Source organism: Equus caballus, chromosome 5 (genome assembly GCF_041296265.1).
Source record: "Equus caballus isolate H_3958 breed thoroughbred chromosome 5, TB-T2T, whole genome shotgun sequence".
Classification (NCBI taxonomy): domain Eukaryota; kingdom Metazoa; phylum Chordata; class Mammalia; order Perissodactyla; family Equidae; genus Equus; species Equus caballus.
The window spans coordinates 18,033,985-18,046,948 of NC_091688.1; the positions used below are offsets into that span (position 1 = coordinate 18,033,985).

The 12,964-nt window shown below is 42.8% G+C and overlaps 1 protein-coding gene across 3 annotated transcripts in view; it reads left to right on the forward strand.

The window, feature by feature from the left end:
* The window catches only part of RGL1 (ral guanine nucleotide dissociation stimulator like 1), a 239,652-nt gene that overhangs the window by 169,413 nt on the left and 57,275 nt on the right, over positions 1–12,964 (forward strand). For all 3 annotated transcript variants that reach the window (XM_005609783.4, XM_001490415.6, XM_005609782.4), the window contains one exon: positions 9,153–9,230. In XM_005609783.4, the coding sequence (XP_005609840.1) occupies positions 9,153–9,230 (78 nt within the window). The remainder of the gene's footprint in view (positions 1–9,152; positions 9,231–12,964) is intronic.

Below are 12,964 nucleotides of genomic sequence, written 5' to 3' on the forward strand. Positions count from 1 at the left end.
GTGCTTGAAAAAGTTGAGATTTATTGGTCAGTTGGCTCTAGGATGCTCATCCCATTGATATAGTGGAAAAGCTTTCAGGAAGTCCTAACACTGCTTTGTTTCATTTTCTAGCTTAAAATACAGGCATAGTGGATATCCTGACTAGAGTGAGAATTTCTTAGGCATTGAAGGCCATTTCTTAAGATTTTTCTCTAGCAGATGAGTTTAAATAGATTTTCTCGAAGTTTGAGTGTTGATGACCCCACAGGCAAGGAAACCCTTGGATGGTATATATGTTACGGGTTAAAAAAAAAAAAGGCAGATTGTTGAAAGATAAATTGGACTCAGATTTTATTTCCTGTGACTATTAAGAAGATGAAATTATTTGCTGATAGAAGAGAAAAGGGGATTATAACAAGGGCTATGAGAATCTTTGGGTATTGAAATGCTTCTAACGTTAGAAAGAGCATTGAAAACTTTTGTAGGGCATGTCCTTTATGAAAGGTCCCATGCTCTTGCTAGTTCATGCTTTATCAGGTGAATAAAAACAGTTTAGTTCACAAAACTATTGAAGATACAACATTTGTAATAATTTACATACCCATCTGTGGCAGGCAGAAGAATGCGCCCCCTGCCCCCCAGAGATGTCCAATCTTAATCCCTGGAACCTATGAATATGTTGAGTTGCTGGTAAAGGAGAATTAAGGTTGCAGATGGAATTAAGTTACTAATTAGTTGACCTGAAAATAAGATTATCTTGGATCATCTGTGTGGGCCCAATGCAGTCAAAGGGTCCTTAAAAGTGAACGGTGGAGGTAGAAGCTAGAATCAGAGAAGAAGATGTGAGGACGGAAACAGGATCAGAGAGATGCTATGTTTGCTGGCTTTGAAGATGGAGGAAAGGGCCATGAGCCAAGAAATGTAGGCAGCCTCTAGAAACTAGAAGAGACAACTCAACAGATTATCTCCTAGAGCCTCTAGAAGGGAACACAGTCCCACTGACACCTTGGTTTTAGCCCAGTGAGACTTGTATTGGATCTGACCTACACAGCTGTAAAATAGTAAGTTTATGTTGTTTAAGCCACTAAGTTTGTGGTAATTTGTTGTGGCAGCAATAGAAAACTAATATGACATCAATAAAATATTTGATCTATTAGAGAAGTTGTTCACAATTTGATAAGAAACAAGGCATTCTTATCAGGGAAATTTACTCCAAAGATCTAGTGCTTATGATCCGCTCCAGGAAACCGAAGGTCAGGTATTCATTCACCTTTGTCTTTATTCTGTCCAGGGCATCATGCCCTGTTCAGCTCTGGTTCACACACTCAGCTCTGGGCAGCATGGCCAGAACAAAGGACACGGCTTAGCATCAACATGACGAACATTGTTATCTTTTCTCCCTGTAACTACACCATTGCTTTGGGTTAACCAGAAAAGTTTAATTTGGTGCTGCTTGAGAATTACATCTAACCATAATCACATGAGGGAAAATAGAAATAAGTTCTCTTCCCTGCTGGATTAGTTGTCTTTCGTAAATCTTTATTTATTTTTGCCGAATGGACCCGACTCTCACCCGGCAGCACTGTGGGAATTCTCTGTGGGAATCTGCGGTGACTGCAGAACCGTAGTGTTATGGGATGGTGGTGATGGTTCTGTTAAAGTGACAGTAAAGGGATGCTGTTGAAGACTTCGCCTCCAATCGTGGCTAGGCTAGCTTTCCTTTCTGGAAGTGAGGTAAAAATGTTTCTATCAAGTAGCTCTTTTTAAGTTTCATTTGGCAAAGTGAGGCAGGACATGCAGTTATCCTTCTTTTTTAGAAAAGAATACCAAATTGCCCAGCAGGTTTTTAAAAAATGTTCTTTTGTTTGGAAACCACAAAATGAATCTGACAAAAACTTAAAAGCAAGGTGCATATATTCTCGGTGGTAACTGGAAAGTTTTAAATTCAGCTTTGATAATCTAAAGCAAGGATTTTGACCATTTTCCATCAGGTGGTGGGAGGGATTGATCACAAACCCCTTTAAGAATCTTCTAAAAACTATGGGCCCTCTTTCTAGGAAAAAAGCACATCACCAAATTTTGCATACCGTTTATGGATTCCCAGACTTCCTTAAGTTCATCCAGGGACTCTGGTTGTGATCCTCCAGGCAAAGGCTCCCTAGTGTGGGTGGCAGGGGACACGTAGGTTGCCCATATGAGTGAGAGGAGGGCCCTGCTCCTAGCTTATAGTATGATGGGGCAGATAAGTATGGTTCTGAAAAGCAAGTTCATTAATTTCATTTAAGTAAATTTAATGGTTTTAAAAAAGATGTATCTCTGAATCTTTAAAAGGAAAAGAAACTGGCTGGTTTTGAGTTAATTTTGTTTTACTTATCAATTTTCTCTTATTGGACATTTCTTTTTTTCTTTACGTGTGTGTGTGTGTGTGTGTGTGTGTGTGTGAGTGTGAGTGAGTGAACTTAGCCCTTGAGAATGACATCAGGCCTCGAGTCCTGGGAAACAGTTCTTTTCCTTTTGGTCTCTACTGAAGTTGCCAGTAAGCAGTGATTTAGATAAATTGATGCTATATTGAGTTTTTGTAAGCCTAGGAGAGAAAAATAATCCTAAAAATGATGGGACACTGTGACTCTAACCTCATATTCATTTTGTACGGTTTCACATAGCGTATTCCATAAGGTTCTTGAAGAGCTCTGCCGTAGAGACTTTTTGTGGTTGGAGAAAACTGACTACAGGCTTGCAGTGATTTGTTAACAGACTCCGTGGTTGTCGGAGTGCTCCTTACCCGCTGTCCTAACCCTGTTCCTCTGTTGTCCCACTGTCGTAGCATGCTAACAAGATGTGTTTGCAGTTGATTGTTCAGAATCGTTATGAAATAGAAGTGGAAGGAGGAGATACTAAGCCACTAAGCTCTGGTGGCAGAGAATGGGCCAGAGAAGAGAAATGAATGACAAGGACTTGGACAAGGAAAATAGAAGAAACCTTACAGCAAGGGTGTGAAAGCCATCATACTTAGAAATAACTTTGAATTTAGATGCGAAACAAGTTATAGCCAGAGACACTTTTTGCTTTCTTTCTCTGGATGAATACTCATCGTAAGATCTCCGTCCTTTTCTTGGTCTCCTCTTCAGACAGTTGTGGGTTGGGGCTGGGGGTGAAGGTATTATTCTCAAGGAAAACTTTATAGCATTTTTCAACGCTCAAGCAGAACGGAAATACTAGGTACTTCTTGCTGTTAATGTTGCCTTAACTCTCAGGGACTGCTATGAGAATTGAAGGGCAAGGAAGGTGGAGGGGCCTTCACAGCAAAGGCCTAGAGGGGAGCATGGCAGGTCTTTCTGGGTGTTTTAACCTTTTCTAAACATGGGGAAACTCTTCCTAGAGAACCAGACCTTATGAACGGAAAGCACACTGCTAGGTTCTCTACGCAGCTTTGCTGGCCCCTTCCTTTCTTACAAGAGAACAAGGAGTTTTTGCCTGTTGTCTTTGACTTTTGTCTTCTCCTTAAGTAACTAACTCCACAGTGGTAACAGGACCTTTCCAAGGTAGGCTTGGTAGCCATGACCCAGGTCTTGGGTCACACTTGGGTGGCGAGGTGCCTGCCATGGCGGATATTATTCAGAGTGATTAAAAACAGCCCTCTTGCTGATGAGTAGGATACAGTCCACAGTCTTAATCAAAGCTTCACTTGGTGTTCCAGACATCTGCAGGCTATTTCACCCGTGTCATTCTCCTGAGTCAAGGTCAGCTTCTGAACATTTTTCTCATACCTGACCTTTGTTCTTGTGGGTCAGTTAAAGAAAAATGCCTCAGATGTTCATAGGCTGGGGTTTATTAGAAAAGCAAAGACTCTCGGAGGTCCTTGAGTCAGCAGCTTCATGTGAGGTCTCTATTTCCTTGACTTCCTCCTCTTTGTTCTTTCATCATCCCCAAAAATAAGTAGCTTCTTCCCTTCTCTTCCCTCCCCAGCTTTTCTTTTATTCCTGGTAGTAGAGGGTATTAATTAATTCATTTAGCAAATGTTTATTGAGCATCTGCTAAGAGCAGGCTCTATTCTAGGCTCAGGAGATAGAAGAGTAAGCAAGATAAAGAGTAAAACCAAAGTCCTTGTCATGGCCTGCCACCTCTCATGATTTGTCCCTCTCACCTCCATCCTTCATCTCTTTCTCTTTCCTCACTTACTCTTTTCTGCTCCTTCCTCACTGGTTTTCTTGATGTTTCTGAAGCCCACCATCCTACCACTGCTCCAAGGCCTTTGCACCGGCTCTCCCTTCTGCTTGGAGATCTATACAGCCCACCCCTCACCTTCTGGAGGATTTTACTTCATTGTCACATTCACCTGGGGCTTTCCCTAAATACCTCATATGAAGTAGCCATCTCAGACTCTCCCATCATGTCTGATCACCCTTACCTGCTTTATTTTTCTCCACTGCACTTTTCACTCTCTGACTTAGTATGTATTAACTGATTATTAGTTTATTGTCTGTCTCCCCCCCCCCCAACTACAGGGTACACTCCATGAAGACAGGGGCTCTGGTTTATTCATTGCTGCATCCCCAGTGCCAAGACTAGTATCTGAATATAGGTCTTGGTAAATACTCATTGAATGAGGACTAAATGAGTGAAAGAATGAATGACTGCATGAATGGATGGAAAACTCAAGGTTTCTAACCTCAAAGAATTTATAATCTGGTGGGGGGGAGACATACAATAAATAAGACAACTGTAGTTTGTGTGGTAGGGTAAGACTCACAGGCTGGGCTCTCGAGTCTGACTGTCAAGGTTTGAATCCCTGCTCCACTTATTAGTTGTGCCTTTGAGGGCAAATTGCTTAAGCTCTCTGGGCCTCATTTTCTCATCCGTTAAATGGGAATAATAATAATACTGCTGTGTAGGATTATTGTGAGAATTAAATGAAACAATCCATATAATGTACTTAGCACAGTGCCTGGTGTTTAGTAAGCTCTCAGTAACTGTTAACTGATACTGTTACTGGATCACCTGCCATAATCAAGTGGAGCCTGAAAAATTCTTCAGGATCACCTGCATCCTGGTCTGGTGGGACTGAGGCTGTTGTGTTAGGGAGCAAAGGTTAGAAAGGCCCCCCCATCAGAAAGACTGTCCTTGGGGACACCTGGATCTTAGGACTTCTGTGAATGACAAATACCCCTGGTCCTCCCTTCAAACACCTATTAAACATTTCTTCTCCCCCAATAGGCTCCAGTGCGTCCATCCCTTCTAGAAGTAACTGTTTCTCATTTAAATATCAGCAACGTGTTGAATATTATGTTGGGCTCTTTTTCTAGTAATTTTTAGGCTACAGCAAATAATTGTTTAAGGCTGTCCTTCAGGAGACATTTGTAAATCTTTCTTTTGCCTTGTGATACAGAGAAAACCATGTCAAAAGTCATTCTGACAACTTGTATTTTAATTTAAGTTTTATGAGTTACCGTTTAAAGAAGGGCAGGTTCTCATTGGTAAGCCTTCTTAAGTGGTTGGAGCTTTGATCTGAAGTCCTAGGGAAGCTTTGCAGAAATTGGAGGTGACATTGTTGACGGGTTTGTCCATAGTTATTCTACTGCCATTAATTAAGCACACACACACACACAGCCTTTATTTACTCCCCTGGAGTGAATGAATTGAACTTGACTTTGGTTTTTGATGGGAAGCTGTGAGAGGGTCCAGGAAACATCAAAGGAACACTCTTAATCTTGTAAAACTAACTCTCAGATGACCTAGCTTGAACATTAAAGAGCTCTTGATTCCAATGCTGGTCTAGTTTCTTTCCTGTGAGGCGTTAATTCTCCTTAATGATAAGAAAAGTGCAGGGGGAAATAAGCACCCTCCCCAGTCTGTTAAGTTCCAGAGGGTTACAGGCTGTTTAATTTTATCTCGCTTCTAAGAGTCTCCTTTGTAAAACTGTATTTGCATTTTTGGTCTTTTTATATTACTTAAACCTTCAGGATCTCAGCTTTAAGATCTTAAAACTTATTTTCTTTTGCATTTTATTTTTAGATTTTTGGAAGGATCACAGCTATCTTAAAGCTTTTTTATGCTCCTAGACCTTTAGAAATGAAGGCACAGACAGGTTAAGACATTTGTATAAGCAAAAAGCCGGATGGCACCTTTGCAGAGAGAAATCTGAACCTAATAGTTGGGAAGTCCGTTTTCATGTCTGCTTAGGGAAACCCACTAGACCGCTCATTTGCTCCCAACAAATAGCCATCAACATGCCTGTTGGGTGCCAGGCACTGTTTTTAAGTTCTAAAGAGTGAGGTAAAGAGACAAAAATCCCGCTCTCATGGAGTTTATGTTTTCATGAACAAGTAACACAATAACTAAATTAATAACATAGTATATTAGAAGGTGTTAAAATCTGCGGAGGAAAATAAAGCGGTGGTGGTAGAGTTGGTTTTACGTAGGGTGGTCAGGGAAGGCCTCACTGATAAAGTGACATTTGAGCAAAGGCCTGCAGGAGCTGAGGGAGTGCACCCTTGCCTTTGGCATAAGCGTGGGAAGAAGCAGCAGCGAGTGCAAAGATTCTGAGGCAGGAGGATGCCTAGCATGTGGGTAGAGCAGCAAAGAGGCCATTGAGGCTGAGAGAGAGTGAGTGAGTCTAGGAGACATGGTCAGAGATCAGGGACAGGTCATTTAGGGCCTTGTGAGACAGGTCAGACTTTGGCCTTTTCTCAGAGTAAGGTGGGAGCCATGGGAGGGTTTTGAGCCAAGCAGTGACATGATGATCTGATTTACGTTGAACAGGATTGCTATGGTTGCTGGTAGAAGCTGGGAGACTAGTTAGGTGGCCGTTGCATTGATCTAGGCCAAAGATAGTGGTAGTTTGAGGCAGGGTGGAAGTGATGAGAAATGTTTGGAGTCAGGATATGTTATAAAGGCAGAGCCAAAAGGATTTCCTGGTGGATTTGAGCCTGAGCACCTGGACCATGTGCACTGTCGCACATGCCTTGTTATTGATGGTTCTCACTGGCCTCCAAATTACTATCAACCAATCATTCTGGTCCTGATTATGAAGCTGTAGACTCTCTGGTGGCAGGGAGAAATAGACATGTGGTCTTCTGAGCACATGTTCTGAGCAGATGGCACCAGGTTAATTAATGAGAGAGAACTTTGTTTACCAGTGTAAATTGTTTAGTCCTTTTTGACACCATCTGACAGCACCTGTGGCTTCACATTCTGGGAGAGGAACTGTAATAGGTGTTTGTGTCATCCCAACCAGCATCTCAGCTCTGAGTCTGAAAAATATAGAGAAAGAACAGCAGAGCATGAGAAGCTAAAGTAAAGACAGAAATAGGAAGATCAGGAAATTTTTAGTACAGACATCTCTGAAAAGGAAAACATCGGGAGCAGTAAAATGTGTATCTTTCCCTTGTAAAGTTTTCTCCCTTTTTTTTTCTCTCTCTCATGGCTTCCAGTTGGAAGATAAAAGATGCAGTATTTCTAGGATAACCAGAGAGAGAATTAATGAAGTTACACAGAATGTGACAAAAACAAAGTGTCATATTTAATCATCGAGGGCTGGCAGGAGCAGAGTTTATGGATCACTCTAGTCAGATCCGTGGAAGGTGGAGTGGCTCTCCCAGAGCCCCACTTTTCACTGCACCCACTGTGATCTTTCCTAGTCAAATAAACCACAAAGCCTATTCTGAGAGAACATGAGGACATGGTTCGCTCTGGTGGTGGCCAAGGAGAGAGCCAAAAAATCCCACTCTGTTTATTTACTAGGAATCTTATTTCCCATCCCTTCCTTGCTCACATGGGACTGAGTAAATCTTAATCTGACTGAATTCTTATCTCAGGAAAATCAAAGAGTAGTCCTGGAAGTCCTCTAAATAGCAGGTGCAGAACAGAATGAAGAGAAATAGGGAGGGCGGAGCCCAGTGGAAAACATCTTCGGGAGGCCAAGAAGTCCATAAGGCTGATGAGCTCCAGACAGGAGCAGGTGGATGGGAGGGGGGCTAGTGCCTAAGGGCGCAAACTGGAACCTCCCGGTGTAGGGTGATGGGGAGACCAGATGGACTGGCATTCGGTCAAACCAGATGGTGGGTTTTTATTTTTAAAAGAATTTGTAAATCCTAGGAACAAGGAACCATAAGGGTAGTTGGGCCTTTAATCCCATTAGTAGAAGACAAAGTGTGCTCTTTAAAAATGTAAAGCCACCAATTATAGACTTTCTGTTATCAAAACTTTGGGACGGACTACCAGCTTGTGAAACTCCGGGGACTCTGAATTCTTCACGGATGGGAGGAGAAACTACAGATGTAGTCTAGGCGTTATAGGTTAATATAAAGATTTCTCCTTTAGAATTTAGAGTGAGTTTACTAAATGTACATTCCGAACCAAACAAAACATGATATATCTGTATAAAATAGGCTTGCTTACATATGGAGTTGAAAGAACAACTAACAGTGTAATTGGGGATTGATCAATTATTTAGTAAATTTTGAGTTTGAAATGAGACAAATTTTTAAATTTAAGCACCTCTTGCTTTCCAAAAAGTCGTACTCCTGTGTCTCCCTTCCCCCGTTGCTGGGAAAGTCTAGATCAGCCTGGCCTCACTGTACGCACAGCTGCTCTCCTGGCTGCTGAGACATATGAATTCTGTTCTTCAGTCCTTGTCTCTATGTCAGCCATTACTTGAGGGTCCAGAGTTGTTTCCATGACCCTCTCCAATAGGACTTATCCTCAAGGAGACCAGACTCATAAGCACAGGGTGGAGTCGTCATTTTGTGCTCACGTGTGACACAGGTGGGGAAGCCATGCAGGCAGAGTCCCGTCTCCCTTCAGTAGGTACAGCAGCGGGGCCATAGAGGAGGGTTGTGTGCTCAAGAGCTCACGAGGAATCTGCCGCCTTTGCATCCTGTAACATACCTGATTCTCCCACTAAGAGGAAGGGCCTAATTTCACCTAAAAAAAATTCAAAGAAATATTAAATATTAAACATTTTCAGTAGCACGATTCATTGTTAAATCACTTCTATTTAAAATATACATGTACCCATTAAGTAAATGTTAACAGAACAGTGTCATTTTTTGATGCTATTTCATAAATATTTCTTTCCTTGATTACGCCTGAAAAGCATAATGGTTGAAGTGGAAGAGAGTTGCTTTCCAACGCCATTGAGCGGGTTTTTTGTTTGTTTATTTTTGTCTGTAAAGGTATGGAAACCTGACAAGCCCAAACTGTGAAGAAGATGGACGGCAAAGTTCATCCGAATCCAAGACGGTGATCAGGAAGTGAGTATGCCTTTCTCGGCGTTCCAAGCTCTCAGTCAAGACCTATTACCTCAAGAGAATGTTATTTAGTAAAGTTTTTTATTTCTTTGGAATGGTGCCATGGTTTTTTCCATAATGCATAAAATCATAGAATTATTTTCTCCCTGTGTAACGATATTCATTTATTCATCCAGTGAAAATGTATTGAGCACCTACTGTCTGCCAGGCCCTGTGCTAGGGGAACAGCTATGGACAAAATAAATAAGTCCCAGCTCTTACGAAGTTTGTATTTTAGCAGAGAGAGACAAAGAATCCACACAAAAAAGAAGAATGCGGTAGGACAAGGGGCTAGATCAGATGGAAAGTCTGATTCACGTAGGGTGCCAGGAATGGGCTTTCTGCTCTGGTGACACTGGAGCAGAGGCCTGAATGTGGTGCCAGCTAGGCCTTGTGAACGTCCAGGGAGGGAAAATGTGGAAAAGGCTTTGAGGCAAGAACAGTGAGAAAAGGTAGGGAGGCAAATGAGGCTGGAGAAGAGTGAGTGAAGTGGCAAGTGCTAGGGGATGAGATCTGGGAGGTAGCGGGGGGCCCCAGATCATCACATGGGGCCTCAGAGGCCTAGGGAAGGTGCTTGTATTTTATTCTGAGGAAGAACAGTGCTATGAGCACTTAGAAGCACTTAGAAGGTTTTGTGAAGAACAGTGCTATGGCCTGATTTATATTTTATCAGGCTTGCTCTGGATCTGTGTGGAAAATGGACCATGACAGTGGGGATGGGGGCAGGAGTGGCAGCAAGGAGCCCAGTTAGGACCCTTACAAGGGTCTGGGCAAGGGGTGGTGGTAGCATGGGCTTGAGTCGTAGCAGTAGAATAGTGGTATTAGTAACAAGTAGTAGTAACTTATAGTAGTAACAGCTTCTGCACAGATCTTGAAGGTGTTGCTGTCATGATGTGCTGATGGAGTGGATGGGGCACATGAGAGAAAAAGAGGAGGCAAGGATGCCTCCAAAGGTTGTGATGTGAGCAACTGATAGAACAGAACCTCAGCTTTATGAGATAAGAAAGACAGGTAGGGAGGAGCAGATTTGGTGGGGAGCATGTGTCAATAATTTCATCCTAGACATGTTAATTTTGAGGTAATTGGATGAGTCTAGATTTGAGGGAGAAGTCTGGACTGGAGGTATCAATTTGGACATCTTTAGTTTATACATGGTATTTAAAGCTGTGGGTCTGGATGCGACCTCCTGGGGATGAAAGGTAGATAGAGAAGAGAGAGCTCCAAAGACTGAGCCTTGGTTCCTTCCAGTATTAGAGTTAGGGAAGTAGAGGGCCCAGCAGAGGAGATTGGAAGAGAGCAGCTGGGGGGGAAGGAGAAGAAAGAAGTTGTTTCCAGAAGACAAGTGAAGAAGGAATTTTGCGGGGAGTAACCAGCTATGTCTGATGCTGCCCATACGTAAGTGAGAGGAGTCTGGGAAGTGACTGCTGCTTTTGCAACGGTTCTGTCTTTGGTACCTTTAACAAGCGCAGTTTTGGTGGATGGAGGTGTGGGTCAAGAGAGGACGGAAGGCGAGGAAGTGGAGACGGAGAGTTCAGCGACACTTTGGAGGAGTTTTGCTGTGAAGGAGAATGGAGAAATGAGATGGAGGATGATCTGGGGGCAAGGGAGGTTTTTTCATTGTGTGTATGTATTTGTTTTTAAAAATGGGAGGCAGTTTATGCTGATGAGAATGACCCAGAAGACGGTGAAGAAAAATCCATGATGCAGGGGTGCATCACTGTGTGCAGTGATGCTCTTGAGTGGATGGGATGTATGCCAAGGTGCTTCAAACCACTTGTGGTAAATATTCATTTTGGGGCCAAAAGTCTGGAGGGATAATCCTGTGGAATTTTTAGCCCGTCGGAGGGTTGGCTGATGGACTCTTTCCTTCAGGAGCCAGGGGTGTGACGGTTAGAAAACTGAGTATCTTTTTAACTTCCAAGTTAGGCTCCAGATAGTCTTATAGTTTTATTGGATGGGCCATAACTTCCCAGACAACCAAACACACCAGTAGATATTGGAATGCCAAGTGCAAGATGCGATGGTCTGTCCCCAGAGGGCTTGGGGAAACTTCTTGGAGGAAGTGACATAGGCCTTGAAGGAGGGTGAAGATTTTAGCAGTAGAGCCATCCAGGTAGAGGACCAAATTAGGGGAATGCAGCATGCGTGACACTTCGGGGAACAGCACGGCAGTGCAGTGGCTGCTTCACAGTGTCCGTGTTGGGGGAAGGGAGTTGGTGGAGCTGGAGCTGTCATGAAGGGATTTCATTTCTCACGAGAGAATCTGGACTTCCCCAGGTAAGCAGTGGCCTAAAAAGTCTTTGCGGGAGGGAAACAGTATAATCAGACAGCTGATTTGGGGGAGTGGATTTGACTTACCGCTTTCTTCCTCAAAGTATGATCCATGGACCAGCAGCATCAGCATCGCCAGGGAGCTCGCTGGCATTGCAGAGTCTCAGGCCCCACCCTAGACCTCGATTAGAATCTGCGCTTTTAACAAGATCATCAAGTGATTCCTGTGTACTTGAAAGTCTGAGAATTGTAGGATTAGAGGGGTTTTCTTGTTGTTATTGTTAATTTTGTTTATCCAGGAAAACTTAGTGAAATAATTTTTAAAAAAGAACCTCTTTAGATTGAGTATTTTTAAGCATATAGAAAAGAAGACATGCTGTCAGAATTGAGTGGCCAGCTTGTCAGATGGAACCTCGACCAGATTCAGAAATAAGCATGTTGTTATCCACATGTTTTGCAGTTGAGCGAAATCTAGAGCTACCGTTCAACCAGCCCCCGGAACTCTCCAAGGAGAGTAACAGTCTGAAAAATATCCAGAGCTTTTCTGTTTCCCAGGAGGTGTTTTGAGATTAAATAGGTTTCTGGGAAGTAGCAGTTAAAGAAAATTGATTTGTACCCTGGATGTGACGAGTCATGCTCATTATTTTAAAGACCTATTATAAAACTTCATTCACATTCATTGTACACCAGAAACAGTAGCGTGGGTGAAACTCCAGGATAAGCTTTTTTAAAGGGCTTTGCAGTTTTAAGCATATGAGGCTTTAACAAAGAGCTTCACAGAGAACTCCCCTGAGGGGTCCATCATCTGGGAACAATGGTCCTTTCCCAAAGCCTCACAATGAATTGGTAGAAAGTTCTTGACCCTTTTGCTCAGACTGAGTTGCCTTTTAAAAAAATTATGCCTGATGAAAATATGCCGCCTTATCTTATAATGGGTCGCTCTGTCCTACAAATTCTGGAATGCCGAAATCCCTTCTCTCTGCTGACCTCTTCCTTCCTTCCATTTCCCTTTCTTCTGTCTTTCTTTCTTACTGTTTTTTTTCCCCTGCTTCTCCTTTTATTATTTCTTATCTCACTTTACCGGTTTTTTTTTTTTTTTTTTTGAGGAAGAATTGCCCTGAGCTAACGTCTGCTGCCAATCCTCCTCCTTTTGCTGAGGAAGACTGGCCCTGAGCTAACATCTGTGCCCATCTTCCTCTACTTTATATATGGGACGCCTACCACAGCATGGCTTGCCAAGAGGTGCCATGTCTGCACCCAGGATCTGAACGTTCCGTCGAAGCAAAACATGGGAACTTAACTGCTGCGCCACCAGGCCGGCCTCTCATTTTACCATTTTTTGCTTTTTCTTAAGTTATCTTTCTGTTGATCATTTCTGTGACCACATAGGATCACTGCTCTGTCTTTCTGAGAGGAAATCAGAGAAG